The sequence below is a fragment of the Elephas maximus genome, chromosome 10 (genome assembly GCF_024166365.1).
Source record: "Elephas maximus indicus isolate mEleMax1 chromosome 10, mEleMax1 primary haplotype, whole genome shotgun sequence".
In the NCBI taxonomy this organism is placed as follows: Eukaryota; Metazoa; Chordata; class Mammalia; order Proboscidea; family Elephantidae; genus Elephas; species Elephas maximus.
The window spans coordinates 79,915,037-79,930,298 of record NC_064828.1 but is presented as its reverse complement, the minus strand read 5'-3'; the positions used below and the strand labels follow the sequence as shown (position 1 = coordinate 79,930,298).

At 45.5% G+C, this 15,262-nt stretch overlaps 2 protein-coding genes across 7 annotated transcripts in view; one reads left to right on the top strand and one right to left on the bottom strand.

Moving 5' to 3' along the window:
* Positions 1–2,255, top strand: part of PIGH (phosphatidylinositol glycan anchor biosynthesis class H) — a 29,669-nt gene extending 27,414 nt beyond the window's left edge. Inside the window, exon 5 of the mRNA XM_049898889.1 lies at positions 799–2,255. The gene's annotated coding sequence lies outside the window, so the exon portion shown is untranslated. The remainder of the gene's footprint in view (positions 1–798) is intronic.
* PLEKHH1 (pleckstrin homology, MyTH4 and FERM domain containing H1) overlaps positions 1–15,262 on the bottom strand; it is a 59,368-nt gene that overhangs the window by 21,856 nt on the left and 22,250 nt on the right. For 5 of the 6 annotated variants that reach the window (XM_049898874.1, XM_049898876.1, XM_049898879.1 and 2 more), the window contains exons 3-7: positions 11,951–12,013; positions 10,911–11,060; positions 5,559–5,642; positions 3,173–3,254; positions 2,250–2,851 (exon numbers count right to left, since the gene is read on the bottom strand). In XM_049898874.1, the coding sequence (XP_049754831.1) occupies positions 2,250–2,851; positions 3,173–3,254; positions 5,559–5,642; positions 10,911–11,060; positions 11,951–12,013 (981 nt within the window). Of the gene's footprint in view, positions 1–2,249; positions 2,852–3,172; positions 3,293–5,558; positions 5,643–10,910; positions 11,061–11,950; positions 12,014–15,262 lie in introns of those variants that run through there. The other variant, XM_049898878.1, reaches the window with a different exon arrangement.

The window sequence follows — 15,262 nt, the reverse complement described above, 5'->3', positions numbered from 1 at the left end:
GCCCTGGGTCTGATGTAGGCCCACAGACCCAGGAAGCTTCTTTTAATGGTTTTGATTGCACCCAAATAACCCAGCAGGCCCCGCCTATACTTTTCCATATCTCTTTCTCCACTGATGGTAAAGGGGAAACAAAGGCCCACTCAGGTGACTGCAGGGAGTCACAAGCACTGACTGGGAGGAGGAATGTCAGGCTGGCTCCACAGAGGTGGCTGGGCAGCTTGGTAAAGGGTGGGGTCAGCCTGGATTGGGGGGCAGGAGTAGGCATATTGGGGTGTTGGCCCAGAGGAGAATAAATGCAAGGGGAAGCTGGGGGAGGGGCTGGTAAGTACAGGGATGAGATCCTGAGATAAAAGACGGGTAGGAAGATAGGAGATGGAGGGCAGGAGGAAGGGAATCTAAGGAGGGGCCCTGCAGAGGGGGAGGGAAATTCCTGTGGTCCTCAGGTTGTGCTTCCAGCCTTGCTTATGCAGGGCAGACAAATTGGGTCCAAGTAGTAAGATTAGGCATAAAAAAGATTATTCCTGCCAGGAATGGTCATGGAATTCAACCAAGGACAGGCCTCTAACTTCACAAAGGAAATGAAACTGAAGCCTGAGGGATTTAGGTTCAACAAAATGTAGAACTGTTCTACAAAAAAAGGTTATCTAAGATTAACTTACAAGGTTGCTTTGAGGATTAGTGGATAATTTATCGGGCTCTGCAAAAGGTAAAATGGCAAATGACTATATCTGACTCCCTTAGTTTTTTTAGATTGTGAAACGTCCTTCTCTAAATTTTCAGTCTTCTTGTTTCCCCTAGATGGTTCATGCCCACTTGATCTTGCCTGAGAGAAGGACCCTCTGGCTACTGTGATTTCCTAAGCTCGGCTTCCAACAGGGTGATCCAGCCCAGGGACCTCAGATGGAGCTGGTACTGTACCTTGTTTTTCTTAGGAGCAAGTTACAAAGAGGACTGCAAACATGAGACAAATTCTCCTGAAAGTGATTTATCTGATTCTTCGGTCCCTAGAGCCCAGCTGAGAGAGCACCGAGGGTCTAGGACAAGACCTGAAGCCCCTCAACACTTCATTCCTCAGGGATTAGCTGTGTATGTGTGAAAAATATCATCCAAGGCATTCTGTATATTTATTCTTACTTATTCTCTCTCATACACATACACAAACCCATACGTACACACACACAAACATGTATAGACAAAACACAAGAACCACTATTAGCCATCATGGTACCAAAACCAGTTGCCATCGACTCTGACTCATGGCGACCCCATGCGTGTCAGAGTTGTGCTCCACAGAGTTTTCAAGGGCTGATTTTTTGGAAGCAGATTCCCAGGCCTTTCTTCCAAGGTGCCCCTGGGTGGACTTGAACCTCCAATGTTTTGGTTAGCAGCCGGGCGTGTTTACTGTTTTCACCACCCAGGAACTCCTTGTAAAAGGCGGGAGTGGTAGGCGGGCAGCAAGTAACTCCTCACCCAAGTACTGAGTCCTTCCCACGTGGCAGGCTGTGCTAAGCGCTCGACACCTGGTGTCTCATCTCATCCTCACCACTGCCAGTGAATGCTATTACTCCCTCAATTTTTATTTTAACTTTTTACCATGGAAAATGTCAGCCAGAAAAGAAAACAGTATAGAGAACCACCTCATGTACCCATCACCCAGCTTCTACAAAGATTCTTTCATTCACAATCTTGCCTCAGCTGTATTCCCATCCCCCATTTCTGAGATTCTGAACCAGTTCCACCAGACGTCACATCACTTTATCTAGTATTACACATAACGGGGCTAAGGCTCAGAAATAATGAAAAGTAGCAAACACTTGCATACCACTTACTGCGAACCAGGCACTATTCAAAGTGCTTTACTAAATATTAACACATTTAATCCTCACAACAACCCTACAAAGCAGATGCAGTTATCCCCTTTCTGCAGATAGGGAAACTGAGGCACAGAGGTTAAGTAACTTGCCCAGAATCACATAGTTAGCAAATTCAACCCTAGTTGTTTGGTTCCAGGACCTCTGCTCTTAATGACCATGCTGTGTCACTGCAAAGAGTCATGAGAAAATGTGCTGAAAGCACCCAGCTTGGTGCGCAGCATAAAGCAAGTGCTTATGGTCTGGAAAGGCTCCCTGGGACCAGCCTCCCACAACCATGTGAGAATGGAGCCTTGTCGCAAGCTCAGCACAAAAAGACATACTCAATGTACAGTGTCCATGTTGCTAGCTCTGCCCAGCCACGAGGGCGCCTCTTACCCAGGATGGAAACCGGTGCAGGGGTGGTGTGGGTGGTTTGTTCCCCAGCTCTGCCTCCCCCAGGTCAGCTCCAGGGATCTTCAGGCTCTCTTGCTCCTCCTTCTTCCCTGCTGGGGGTGGCTCCTCCATCTCCATCTTTTCTGGTTCCTCCCGGAGCTCAGCTCCAGTCTTCACCTCAAGGAGGCTGGAGGGGCAGAGGGCCGGTAGGGCCCCAATCTCAATGCTCACCACATGGTCAAAGTGCCCAGAGCCCACCTGGGGCTGGCTGTGGTGCCGCTTGGCCAAGTGGATGCTGTCCTGAGGGGTGCTGGGAGTCCTTGTTTTTGGAAGGGTCAGGCTGCTGCCAGGGCCACCTTCTCTGATGGAGATCTTTGTCCCAGGGAGCATCCCTCCCTGAACACTGACCAGACCCTCACCCCAGGAAGTGGAACCACATCTGGGGATGCGAGGCTTCACGCGCAGCTGACCAGGAGAGCCCTCTCTTCCCAGATGACCCTGAGGCGTCTTGGCCTCCGCTCTTTCCCCAGAGTGGACTAGGCTGGAATGAGAGTCGTCCAAGGGGCTTCCAGCTTCAGGAACAGAGTCCTTGTTCTGCAGGGCACCTGGAAAAGATACAGGCACAGCCACCTTCAGGAAACCCTCAGTCTGGGGACCACTGTCCTGCCCCATCAGCTGGGTTCCAGGCCCTGAAGTGACAGCATCCTGCTCTGGGGTTTCCTGGGGGGCCACCAGTAACTTCCCTGAAGGTGCCATCCGAACAGCTATGGCTGGGCAAAAGTAGACATATGAGAAAGTCAAGGGCATTTGAGGAGTCCCTCGATTCGGCCACATATCCCATCATACACATCCACACACCCCAAAGCACACACACGTACACACATGCATGGCCCAAAATATAAACACACGTACACATGCCTGCCTACCTTCCAGCGCATCTTGAAGGGCTCCCACCTGCTCCACCAGGCGCTGATTGCAGCTTTGCAGGTGCTGATTCTCCATCTCAAGCTGGGCAAAAAGAAAAATGAAGACTTATAACAGCCAGCCTATAGGTTCAGACACAGAATTCAAAATAAGATTAAAAGCCCAAGTCTCCGAGAAAGAACAGTTGGTGCCCCACCAATCCAGGGCCAACCTTCCCAGACAGCCCTGACCTCCTCTCTCCCTCTGAGCTAACGGGTTTCGGTTGGGATAGGGTTGGGACAGAATTCCATTGGGCAGCCCCTGAACTTTCTTTACTAGTTATTTTTAACCTTTTTCATTGTGAAATATAACACATACACAGAAAAATGCATACCACATCAATAAATAGCTTTTTAAAAGATTCTGAAATTGATATCCACGTGAACACTATGCAGGTTAAGAAATAAGAATTTGCCATCACCCAAGAAATCCTCCCCCATCCCCCTTGTTTTTGTTGTTGTTGTTAGTTGCCGTTGAGATGGCTACAACTCATGGTGACCTTATGTATAACAGAAAAAAACTCTTGTCCTGTGCCATCTTCATGATCATTGGTATGTTTGAGTCCACTGTTACGGCTATTGTGTCAATTTGTTTCATTGAGTGTTTCCCTTGTTTTCACTAACCCTCTACTTTATGAAACATGCTGCCCTTTTCTAGCTATTGGTCTTTCCTGATGATGTGTTCCAAGTAAGTAAGCCAAAGTCTCGCCATCCTCGCTTCCAACGAACATTCTTGTTGTATTTTTTCTAAGACTGATTTGTTTGTTCTTCTGGCACTCCGTGGTATATTCCATATTCTTTGCCAACACCACAATTTGAACGCATCAATTCTTCTGTCTTCCTTTTTCACTGACCAGCTTTCAACATGCATATGAGGTGATTGAAAAGACCATGGCTTGGGTCAGGTGCACCTTAGTCATCAAAGGACATATTTAAAGTCATTTTTTGTGGCAGACTTGCCCAATGCCAATATGCCATTTGATTTCTTGATTGTTGATCCAGGTAGAATGAAATCATTCACAACTTCAATTTCTTCGTTTATCATGATGTTCTTTATCAGTCCAGTTGTGAGGATTTTTGTTTTCTTCACGTTCAGGTAAAACCCCCCACTTGTCCTTCCCAATCACACATTTCTCCCTCCTCCCTAAAGGTAACATTCTTCTAAGTTTATGACACTTGCTTCCTTGCTCGCTGGGTTTTACCATCTACATATGCATCCTTACACACACTGGTTTAGTTGTACCTGTTTTTGAACTTGTTTTGAACTTTATACAAATGGCTTCTTCTGCTCAACATAACATCTATGAGATTTACCCTTGTTGCTGAACTACCTTTTAAATTAAATCCAACACACTTTTATTGAGCACCTTCTAGTATGGGTTAAGGCTGTGGGAAAAGTTCTGCTTCAAAGAACTAGCAGTCTAGCAGGGGACTTGATATGTGTGTCCAAAGATGGGAACATGAGGCAAAAAAAGCCAACCCCCCCGCAGATATGAACTACCTGTCTCAGGAGGACAAAGGAAGAAGAGATGAGAGGTCTTCCTTTTCTAAGCTTCAATGCTCTTTCTTTTTATTTAAACTGAGGTTAGTGAGGCTTTTGTTTTGTTTGTTTGACAAATATATCACTATAGCTTCCAGCCCAGAGTTTCCTAAATAAAGCTATAAAACTCAAAACCAAACCCGCTGCGGACCCTACAGGAGAGAGCAGAACTGCCCCACAGAGTTTCCAAGAAGCACCTCGTGGATTCAAACTGCCGACCTTTTGGTTAGCAGCCATAGCTCTTAACCACTATACCACCAGGGTTTAGCAAGTGACAAACTACAAAAGCGAATGGGCAGAACAGAGGAAAAAGTGGAGATAATGAATGGTAAGGACTGTGTGTGGTCCTCAGAAGGGAACTGATGGGGACTTTTCAGAAGTGAAACTCATTCCTTTCCCCTAAACTTAAACGCAGTACAAAACTAACCAGGAACTCTAGGGAAACTCAACCAAGAGAAACCAAAAAAAAAAAAAAAAAAAATCAAACCGATTGCCGTCGAATCGATTCTGACTCACAGCAACCCTACAGGACAGAGTAGAACTGCCCCATAGAGTTTCCAAGGAGCGCCTGGCGGATTTGAACTGCTGACCTTTAGGTTAGCAGCCGCAGCACTTAACCACTACACCACCAGGGTTTCCACCAAGACAAACGGAAGGGAAAATTCCAGCATTTGAGCTGAATAAAGGACAAATTAACAAAATGAACGTCAGTCAAGGTACCATGAACAGACAAGCAGAAAAACTCTAGGGGTGCCAGCAACCTCAGGCACACCCTCATTCCAGGCTCTGCAAGGTAAGTTTTTGACTCACCTCTGCTAACTTTAGTGTCACCCATTCCTTGATCTTCGCAGCCTTTTCTTGAACAATTTTTGCTTCCTCAGCTCTCATTTGCTTCTGCAAAAAAGAGAGGGTCTTTAGTTAATTACAGCAGTCACTGGTAGAGTGAATACTGGAGGTGGGAAGCACAGTGGGGAAACAGCAGGTGACTGGATGCAGGTGACCCATTAGAGAAGCCCTAAGGGATAAAGCTTCAAAATATTATGCTGAGTGAAAAACCAAAAACAAAACCAAACCCATTGCTGTTGAGTTGATTCTGACTCACAGCGACCCTATAGGACAGAGTAGAACTGCCCCACAGGGTTTCCAAGGAGCAGCTGGTGGCTGACCTTTTGGTTAGCAGCTGAGCACTTAACCACTGTGCCTCCTGGGCTCCAAGTGAAAGAAACCAGACACAAAAGGCCACATATTATAAGATTCCATTTATATGAAATATCCAGAATAGGCAAATCCATAGAGACAGGGACTGGAAGACGGGGGGAAAGGAGAGTGACTCTTTAATGGGTATGTGGTTTTCTTTCAGGGTGAGAAAAATGTTCTGGAACTATACAGAGGGGGTGACTGCTCAACACTGAATGCACTAAATGCCACTGAACTGTTCATTTTAAAATGGTTACATTTATGCTATTCGAGTCTCACCTCAACTGAAAGGAAAAGGCCATTAAGAAAATGACTAATAAATTTATATCATAACTATAAATTTACTGTGTGATTAAAAAAAAAAAAAGAACCCCTTAAAAACAAAAGACCAATGGGGGAAAAAAATCTGCAATGCAAACAATATATAAGAGTTGATTTGAGATGAACTATCCAATAAATCATCTCAGATGAACTATCCAATAAATCATCTCAAATCAACTCCTATATATGGTTTGCATTGCAGATTTTTTTTTCCCCCCAATAAATGGAAACCCTGGTGGCGTAGTAGTTCAGTGCTACGGCTGCTAACCAAGAGGTCAGCGGTTCAAATCCGCCAGGCGCTCCTTGGAAACTCTATGGGGCAGCTCTACTCTGTCCTGTAGAGAGTTGCTATGAGTCAGAATCGACTCGACGGCAGTAGGTTTGATTTGTTTTTCTTTGGTACCCAATAAATACATGCAAACGATATAAATAGGAAATCAACAGAAAAAAAAAAGGCAAAGAAACCCATGAAAAGTTGTCCAACCTCAATCATAATTTGAAGAATACAGATAAAAATAAGACCATTTTCCTCTATCACACTAACACAATTTAAAAGTTTGATATTACCCAAAATGTTGGGAAACCATCCTTCTTATACAAATTGGCAAAGGCTTTTTCGGGGGTGGAGTCCCTGGGTGGCGTAAACGGTTAACACACTTGGCTGCTAACTGAAAGGTCGACGTTTGAGTCTACCCAGAGGTGCCTTTAAAGAAAGGCCTGGTGATCTATTTCTGAAGGACCAGTCACTGAAAGCCCTGTGTAACCCCGTTCTACCCTGATGTACGTGGGGTCGCCAGGAGTGGGAATCGACTTGACAGCCACTGGTTTTTTGGGGGCAATTTGATTGTATCCATCAACATTTTAAATGTATATACCATTGACCTAACAAACCCGCTGCTCAGGAATTTTGTTGCAATATTATTTGATAAAGTAAAACAAAACAAAGACTCAAAACTAGAAGTAACCTCAACGATTACCAATAAGCGTTTGGTTAAATAAAAACATGGTACACCCACATGAGGGAACGCTATGTTTCAACACACAATAAAATGTTCATAATGAACAGCGGCTAACAGTGAAGAGTGGAAATGAAGGGTTGGGGATAGGGGAAAAATTTTACTTGTCATTTTGTAACATTCTGGTCTTTCTGTATTTTTTATTATAAGCATGTGTGATGATTAAGGTTGAGTGTCAACTTGGCTTAGCCATGATTCTCAGTGATTTGGCAGTCATATGATGTTGTGATCACTTGCATGGTGAGATATAATATGATCACCTCCATCATGGGATCTGCTGTGAGTAGCCAGTTAGCTGAAAGGGAATTTCCTTGGGCATGCAGCCTGCATTAAACATAAGTGGACATTCTGGCAAGGCTCGTGGGCTTTTGCTCACTCTGGAACCTGCAGCTGGCTCCTGTTCATCTGACTCCCAGTTCTTGGGGCTTGAGCTAGCAGGTTATATGCCTATCTTGGGACTTGTCCATCTTCGCAGCCTCTGAGCAAGAGCCTTGCTCTGACCCGCCGATCTTGGGTTCACCAGCCCCTGTGGCTACGTGAATCAGGAGAAGCCTCTATCCTGACCCCCGGACTTGGGGACATTCCAGCCTGTGTGCCATTTCCTTGATATGAATCTCCCTCTATATATATTTATACACTTTACTGGTTTTGCTTCTCCTGAGAACCCAGCCTAAGACAGCATATATTACTTTTTAAAGTTATAAAAACAAAATATAAAGCTAACTTAGCACATTAAGTGAGATATTTTCCCAAAATAATCAAAAGAACATACGATGATTGAAAAGGGGAGTTTTGTATCTAAAGAACAGTAGCCTAGGATAGAGGGGAAGTATGGGCTTTGGGGAGTTAATGTGCTTGGCTGCTAACCGAAAGGTTGGATGCTCAAGTCCACCCAAAGGCACCTCGGAAGAAAGGCCTGGAGATGTACCGAAAAACCAGGCACTGAAAATCCTGTGGAGCACAGTTCTACTCTGACACACATGGCTTTGTCGTAAGTTGGAGCCTACTCTATGGCAACTGGGATGGACTTTGGAGCTTTGACCCTACCCCTGAGGCTTACTTGCTGTGGAGCATTAGGTAAGAAACTTAACTCCTCTGGTCCTGCCTCGTTACATTTACAACAGAGGATGGTATATCTCCCTTGCAGGGCTGTTTGGTGGACAAAGTGAGAGAACGTGCATAGCACAGTGTCTGATGCACAGGTAATCAACCAACTCTCCAACGAGTACTAGTGTCCCGATCTTAAGGGCCCAGAGACAAGAAATGCGTACTGAGTAGTTTAAAACTTTGGTTACATTGATGGGGAAAACTTGTCTGATAATTGCATGATGTCAGACTGATGCTCAAACAAGGGAGTCTGTGGGGAAGAGATGGGAATATCAAAATGTCAGATTCTCAGTATTTCAGAGTTGGGAGGATCTTAAAGGTTCTTTGGATCAGCAGCTGGCAAATTATTGCTCACGGGCCAAATCTAGCCATTGCTTGTTTTTGTTTTCTGCCTATTTTTGTAAATAAATTGGTAGTGTAAGATAGCCATGCCCATTCATTTATGTATCGTCTATGTCTGCTTTTGCACTACAGTGGCAGAGATGAGTAGCTGTGATAAGAGACCATGTGGCCCGTGGAAGTGATGGCGCTCTGGCACCAGGGTAAAGTTAGGCAGACAATGCCAAGCCACGTATGTTCACTGTCTGGCCCTTTACAGGAAAAAGTGTGGACCCCTGACCTAGTTTGATACCCTCTTTATATGGTGATATGGTTATAGAAACTGAGGACCAGAGGGGTGAAATGACTTGCCTCTGTAAGTTCGTAGCACAGCTGGGACTAAAACCAGGTCTCTTGACTCAGAGAACAGTGTTCTTTCTATTCTGATTTTGACCTATTTATTACTATTGTAAAATGACTTTGACCTAAGAAGCTTCGGCAGGAGTCATTTTGCCTACCAATTCCCAGGATACTGCCACTTCTAACTACGAACCACTCAAAAGAGAAAATAAGGTATCTCTAAAAATCAATGGGAAATTGATTAGGGATTCCATGTATCAAAACTATTTTCCCACCATTTTTCAGGAACACACAGTGCCCCGTATAGCATATAAAGGCACGGCCCACAAAGGAAATGTTCCGTCAGTGCTGATGAGTGATTAAAAACTTGCTTGGGATGGTGGGAAGGTACTACCAGGATCAGCCAGGACCAGCTCTTCACAGAGAATGCATATGTGGGAAATGAAAAGTTGTCTGACTGCACTGTGGGGTTTTTCGTTTTAAGTGACGGAGCTCTGGCACCAGGGGAAAGTTAGGTAGGCAAGGCCAATGGCAAAGGGATGGGAGAAATGGTGTTATGGATTGAATTGTGTCCCCCCAAAATATATATGTTGTAAATCCTAACCCCTATACCTGTGGTTATAATTCCGTTTGGGAATGGGCTTTGTTATGTTAATGAGACTGTATTAGTGTAGGGTGTGTCTTAAGTCAATCTCTCTGAGATATAAAAGAGATTAAACAAGCAAGCGAGCAAGCAGAGAGGGGGGGAGACAGATGCCTTACTACGTGAAGATCACCAAGGAATATAAGCTGACGAGACAAGGACCTTCCTCCAGAGTCAACAGAGAAAGTCTTCCCCTAAGCTGGCGCCCTGAATTCGGACTTCCAGTCTCCTAAATGGTGAGAAAATAAATTCTGTCCTATAAAGCCACCCACTTGTGTTACTTCTGTAATAGCAGCACTAGACAACTACAACAGATGGAGTTGATGCGATTGTGGAGGGGAGGAGGCTGGGCACAGGGAATTGGCAGGATGATGCTCCAGATGGCCAAGTGTGTCCCTCTCCAGATCAAGGGGCAAAGGTACTAATGATGGCTGAAAATGCTGGGCAGTGGCCTCTCCTGGGCCCCCATGTGAACAGGAGGGGAGGCCCCACTTTTCAGAAGAGCTGACAACTTTTTCTCTGCCTACTCAGGTTCACAGAGAAACTCTGGCCAACCAGTTGACCGAGGCTGACTGTCCAGCTCCGTGCTGCTCTGATCATACTACAGATGACCTAAGTGAATTCTCATGACAGTCCTAAATTAAAAAAAAAAACAAAAACCTGTTGCCATTGAGTCAGTTCTGACTCCTTGCAACCCCATGTGTTACAGAGTAGAAATGCTCCATAGGGTTTTCAGTGGCTGGGACCTTTCAGAAGCTGATCACCAGGATTTTCTTCTGAGGAGCCTCCGGGTGGACTGGACTTGAACCCCCAACCTTTCAGTTAGCATCTGAGTGCTTAACTGTTTGTGGCACCCAGGCAGCCTACAAAGTATTATAACCCCCATTTTATAGATATGTAAAATGAATCAGTGACTTAAGTAACTTGCCCACAGTCACAGAGCAACATGTGCTAGAGGTGGGATTCAAATCTACGTCGGTCTGACTCCAAAGTCCTTTTCCACTATATCCCATGCCTCGCTTCTAATTAATGGATATGAGAAAGGCCTTCTGATAATTAAATCTACACCTAAAATAATAGTGTCACGAGCAAGTGAGGTCCCGTCACTGAAGGGCTCAAGCAGAGGGGTCAAGAAGCTGGGAGGCCAACAGGTGCAGCTGTTAGAGAGGTGTTGGCATTCAACTGCACATTAGCCCTTACCTGCTTCTCCAGCTGGGCCTCCAGTTGGCTGATGAGCTCATCTTTGCCCTGCATGACTTTCATCAATTCTTGGTACTTCCGGTGCAGGCTGCCTGCTGAGTCCACATTCTTCAGATGGGACAGCTTTACCTTCTGTTCCATCACACCCACCTGAAAAGTACCGATCATCACAGGGTTGGGAATGTGTTGCGTGAACTGGCTAATAAGATGGGAAAGATGCCTCCTGATGTCCCAGCCTGACTCCCAGGCAGAGCCCTTACCCAGGGCAGTCAGAGCCAATTAATTAAATGACCATATGTTAAGCCCTCATCTGGGAAGAAAATCATTTTGGCTACTCTAAAAAAACAGGTGGGTCTCAGGCCATCTAACTCTGGGGCCCCCAGTAGAGATTAGTTGAGCACGACACATAGCCCTGGAAAATAGCTGTTCCTACCTCAGAGTGGCAAAGATTTACTGCTTCCTGAAGGTACACATGCTTCTCCATATTTCCCAACCCTCTTGTAGCTAAAGTGGGGCAATGTAATTCACTTCAGCCAATGGGCTCTAAGTGGAAATGACACATTACATCTGGGCTGAAGAATTTAAGAGCTAGTACACAAGTCCAGCTCTCTCTTTCCCTACCATGGCAACCAAGAAGGCTGACTGTTCCAGATGGTCCAGCTATATGATAGGAGAGCCTCTGTTTGCCTGGATTCAAGAATGACTGTGTGGAGAAGAGCTCCTGGCTAGCCTTCAATGGATATGTACCATGAGTGAGAACTAAATGCAATAAACCACTGAGATTCCAGAATTAATGTGTCACCTCAGCACAGCCTGGCCTATTCTGACTAATAAACTCATCCACTCACTGCACTGACTCTTACCCAAAGACTCATTCCCATGGAAAGCTCCATGCACCTTAATTTTTCAGAAGGTCTGATAACACGTGATTGCCAGTTTCCCTTGTCCCTGTAAGGAGCTCATCAGTGTCCAGGTGTGTCCATGGAAAGGCCAACAGTCATTTCCCCTGCATACTCCTACCAATCCTCACCCCCAGTTACCTGGGTCTCCGCATTCTCTGCTCTCTGCTCCGCCTCCAACAGCCTCTGTTCCAGCTCTTGCATCTGTTCAGCCAGAGAGAAGGGGAGATATAGGCCTGGTTTTCCTACTGTGAACATGGCAGTGGGGCAACTAGAGGGAATTTTGCTGACACTGCACACAGGCCAGGCTTTAACTGCCCATTTTAAGGGACTCAAGCAGGCCAGGTGCCAAGGTGAAGATTTTCATGGCAACTCTCAGCTCCCCAACTGTTATGGATTGAATTGTGTCCCCCTCCCCCCAAAATACATGTTGGAATCCTAACCCCTACACTTAAGGATGTAACGTAACGACCTTATATTTAATGAAAAAAAAAAATTTTTTTTTTTTTTTTAATCATCCCCGGTAATACCATCTAACATAATCAATCAATCCATTGAGGTCATACCCATATAGGTAAATCCTAAACTTCTCATTTATATAAAGAGCAGCAAAGACACAGAGACACAAATGCACACACACAGGGAAAGACAAATACCATGTGAGGATCAACAAGGAACCAAGGAATGCCCGGGGCTACCAACAAAGAAGGAATTGGCACGGCTAAGACCTTGATTTGGACTTTTAGCCTCCACAACTGTGAGGAAAAAAATTCTGTTCTTTAAAGCCATCCACTTGTGGTATTTCCGTTATAGAAGCACTAGGAAGCTAAGACACTGACCCTGAATTTTTGAGGCACTTGAAAAGCACATGGCTGCTGTCCTCTCTGCTAAGGGATGAAAAGTCTAGTTCTCCTTTTTGTAGAGATGTGAGAAGGGGCAGAAGTATCACCATCATTCTTCCTGAGGTATTCCTGCCCTCAATCCTGCCTTCTGTCTCCTCTCCCTGAAGCCTCTCAGTTCTGGGTCCCAGGCACGCCATGCCACAACTCCCCCAAGTCCCTGGCGTGGAACCTGCTCCCATATGAGCCCATATTTGTCAACGGTGAAGAATGTTCCTTCCTACCCTGGAAAATGTCATTGGCTGGGGACAAACACCTCCTCATACACGGTTGCAGACCCTCTGAATGGAAATAGCGTTCATTGGTATCACCTTATTTTTTTTTTTTAAGAAATAGGGGGAAAGACAAAGTTTTTACAAATTATATCTTGCTGGCAGTAGAGGCATATTATTCAGGTCTGAGAAGCTCAGCAATCCTAGAACCTTCTACCAGATGGCCCAAGCAAAGGGAACAAAGTTCCTGCCCACGGAACTTCATCAGGGACCAGATCTAGGCTGAAGCCTAAGGAGCTGCTCAAGGAGCTCATGGTCTGGGTGGCATCTTTGCAACTATGCAAGTTCACAGGATGGAAGGGGGAGTCTGGGTTGGATTTCAGCTCCCATTTCTCCCCCTGGCCAGCCACTGCTGCCCGAATTGCACACAGTCACATGGAGGCCCTGAAGAAGCAAAGCAGATTCATACATCAAACTCTTATATCAAACTCCATGTGCCACAGCCCAGTCAGAGTCAGCTGCTTCCTTCCCCACTCTGCCTGGACCCAGGGCAACATCTGTACATTACAAATATACTACCACTACCAGTTTACACGGAGTCAACCCCAACTCACGGTGACTCCCTGTGTGTCAGAGTAGAATGGTGCTCCACATGGTTTTCAAAGGCTGATTTTTTGGAAGTAGGTTGCCAGGCCTTTCTTCCAAGGCACCTGTGGGTAGACTGAAACCTCCAACTTTCTGGTTAGCAGCTGAGCATGGTAACCTAAGGACTCCTACAAATATACTAGAGGCATAATTTCCTAGCCTGGGTCCTCCGTGAGGCTGGACAGGCTCAGGGCTCCCTCAAGCCTTGTCTTCCAAGCTCCAGCCCAGCCCTCACCCACCTCATCTCTGCAAATTTGGCCTTTTCTTTGGCAACTCAGCCTTCCCTCCTTGGCCTGGGCCCCTGGCCTGATATTTACCAATTAACTGAGCAATTCCTCCTTTTCCCCATTCTCTCATCAACTAGGCTAAAATTTGCTTTCCCTGATTAAAGGGTGTGAGTGAAGGAGCAGTTAGTTGCCTGGTGTGAACAGTGACAGGAGAGTTACACATGAGGGGGGGCTCATGTTCCAGAACCAGCAGCTTCCCTTTCCTAGAGGCAGTCTGCCCTCGTCCCTCTTTCTCCTTCCTGGGATTGAGGGTCACGGTGCAGATGCTTTCAGGACAGGCTCCCTTCAAAGGAGAGCTGGGGTTACATACACCTGAGGACCCAAGTAAAACTCAAGATTTACAACCCATAGAACAAAAATGTCCCTGGGGCTCCCACCCTTGATGGACATTCATGTACTCAGGCCAAGGATGCCTCCATCTCCTTTCCTTTCTCCCTGGGGTTTACTAATCATGATTGAAACTCTCCACTCATGCCTAAAAAAAAAAAAATTTTTTTTTTTTACTCAAGCCTGAAAGGGTGGACTGTTTCTGGCCAGACTCAGAGAGCCTCTTCCAAATCAAATAGTCCTTGAACCTGTCCTAGAGGAGTCTTTCGACCTTCAAACAGTTGCTACGCTGCTATGAGGGAGATAACAGCATAAACCAACATATGGTTACAGGGGTGGCTGCCCAGTACAAAAGAAATTCCCCTTGGTGGGAAAGGGGTTAATACCTAGTGGTGGCCCCAATGACCAGATTAATACTGTATAACCCTTCCCTCTTCGACACCTGACTCTGCTTGAGCCAATCCGGTTCCTTCTCCCCAAGAATCCAAAAGCTAGAATTGAGAGACCAGAGCCTGGAGCCAGGGGGCTGCACCAGAGAAGGTGCAGAGACTTCACCAAGTAGTGGTAGTGAACAGTTCTTTCAGCTCTGTAAGCTGCCCCAGGGTCCTTCCAATAAATTCCCCCGTTTGCTTAAGCTAGCTAGAGTTGGTTTCTTTCTTTTTAATAATTTTTTTTATTGTAAAAAATACATATAACACATTTGCCAATTCAACATTTTTCAGGTGTACGATTTAGTGATAGCAATTACATTAATCATGTTGTGCAACCATTACCCATAATCGTTGCCAAATTTTCCCATCACCATAAGAGTTGGTTTCTTTGCCTGCATTAGAAAGAACTCTAACTAATGCAATGACTGAAAGCATCTTATTTTCCAAGAATAAAATTAAATATTGAATTGGAAGGCCTTGGGCTCTTGACAAGTTTCCCAGACTGACTTTCAGCTGGACATTTAGAGCTCACGTCTGCGCTGCAGCACAGAAGAGGCACAGGATTTCTGTAAGAAATGGTAATTCATACTCTTGACCTTCTGCAAAGATCATCTGATGTTTTATAACTTCACCTGATGGAAAACTTGCTATC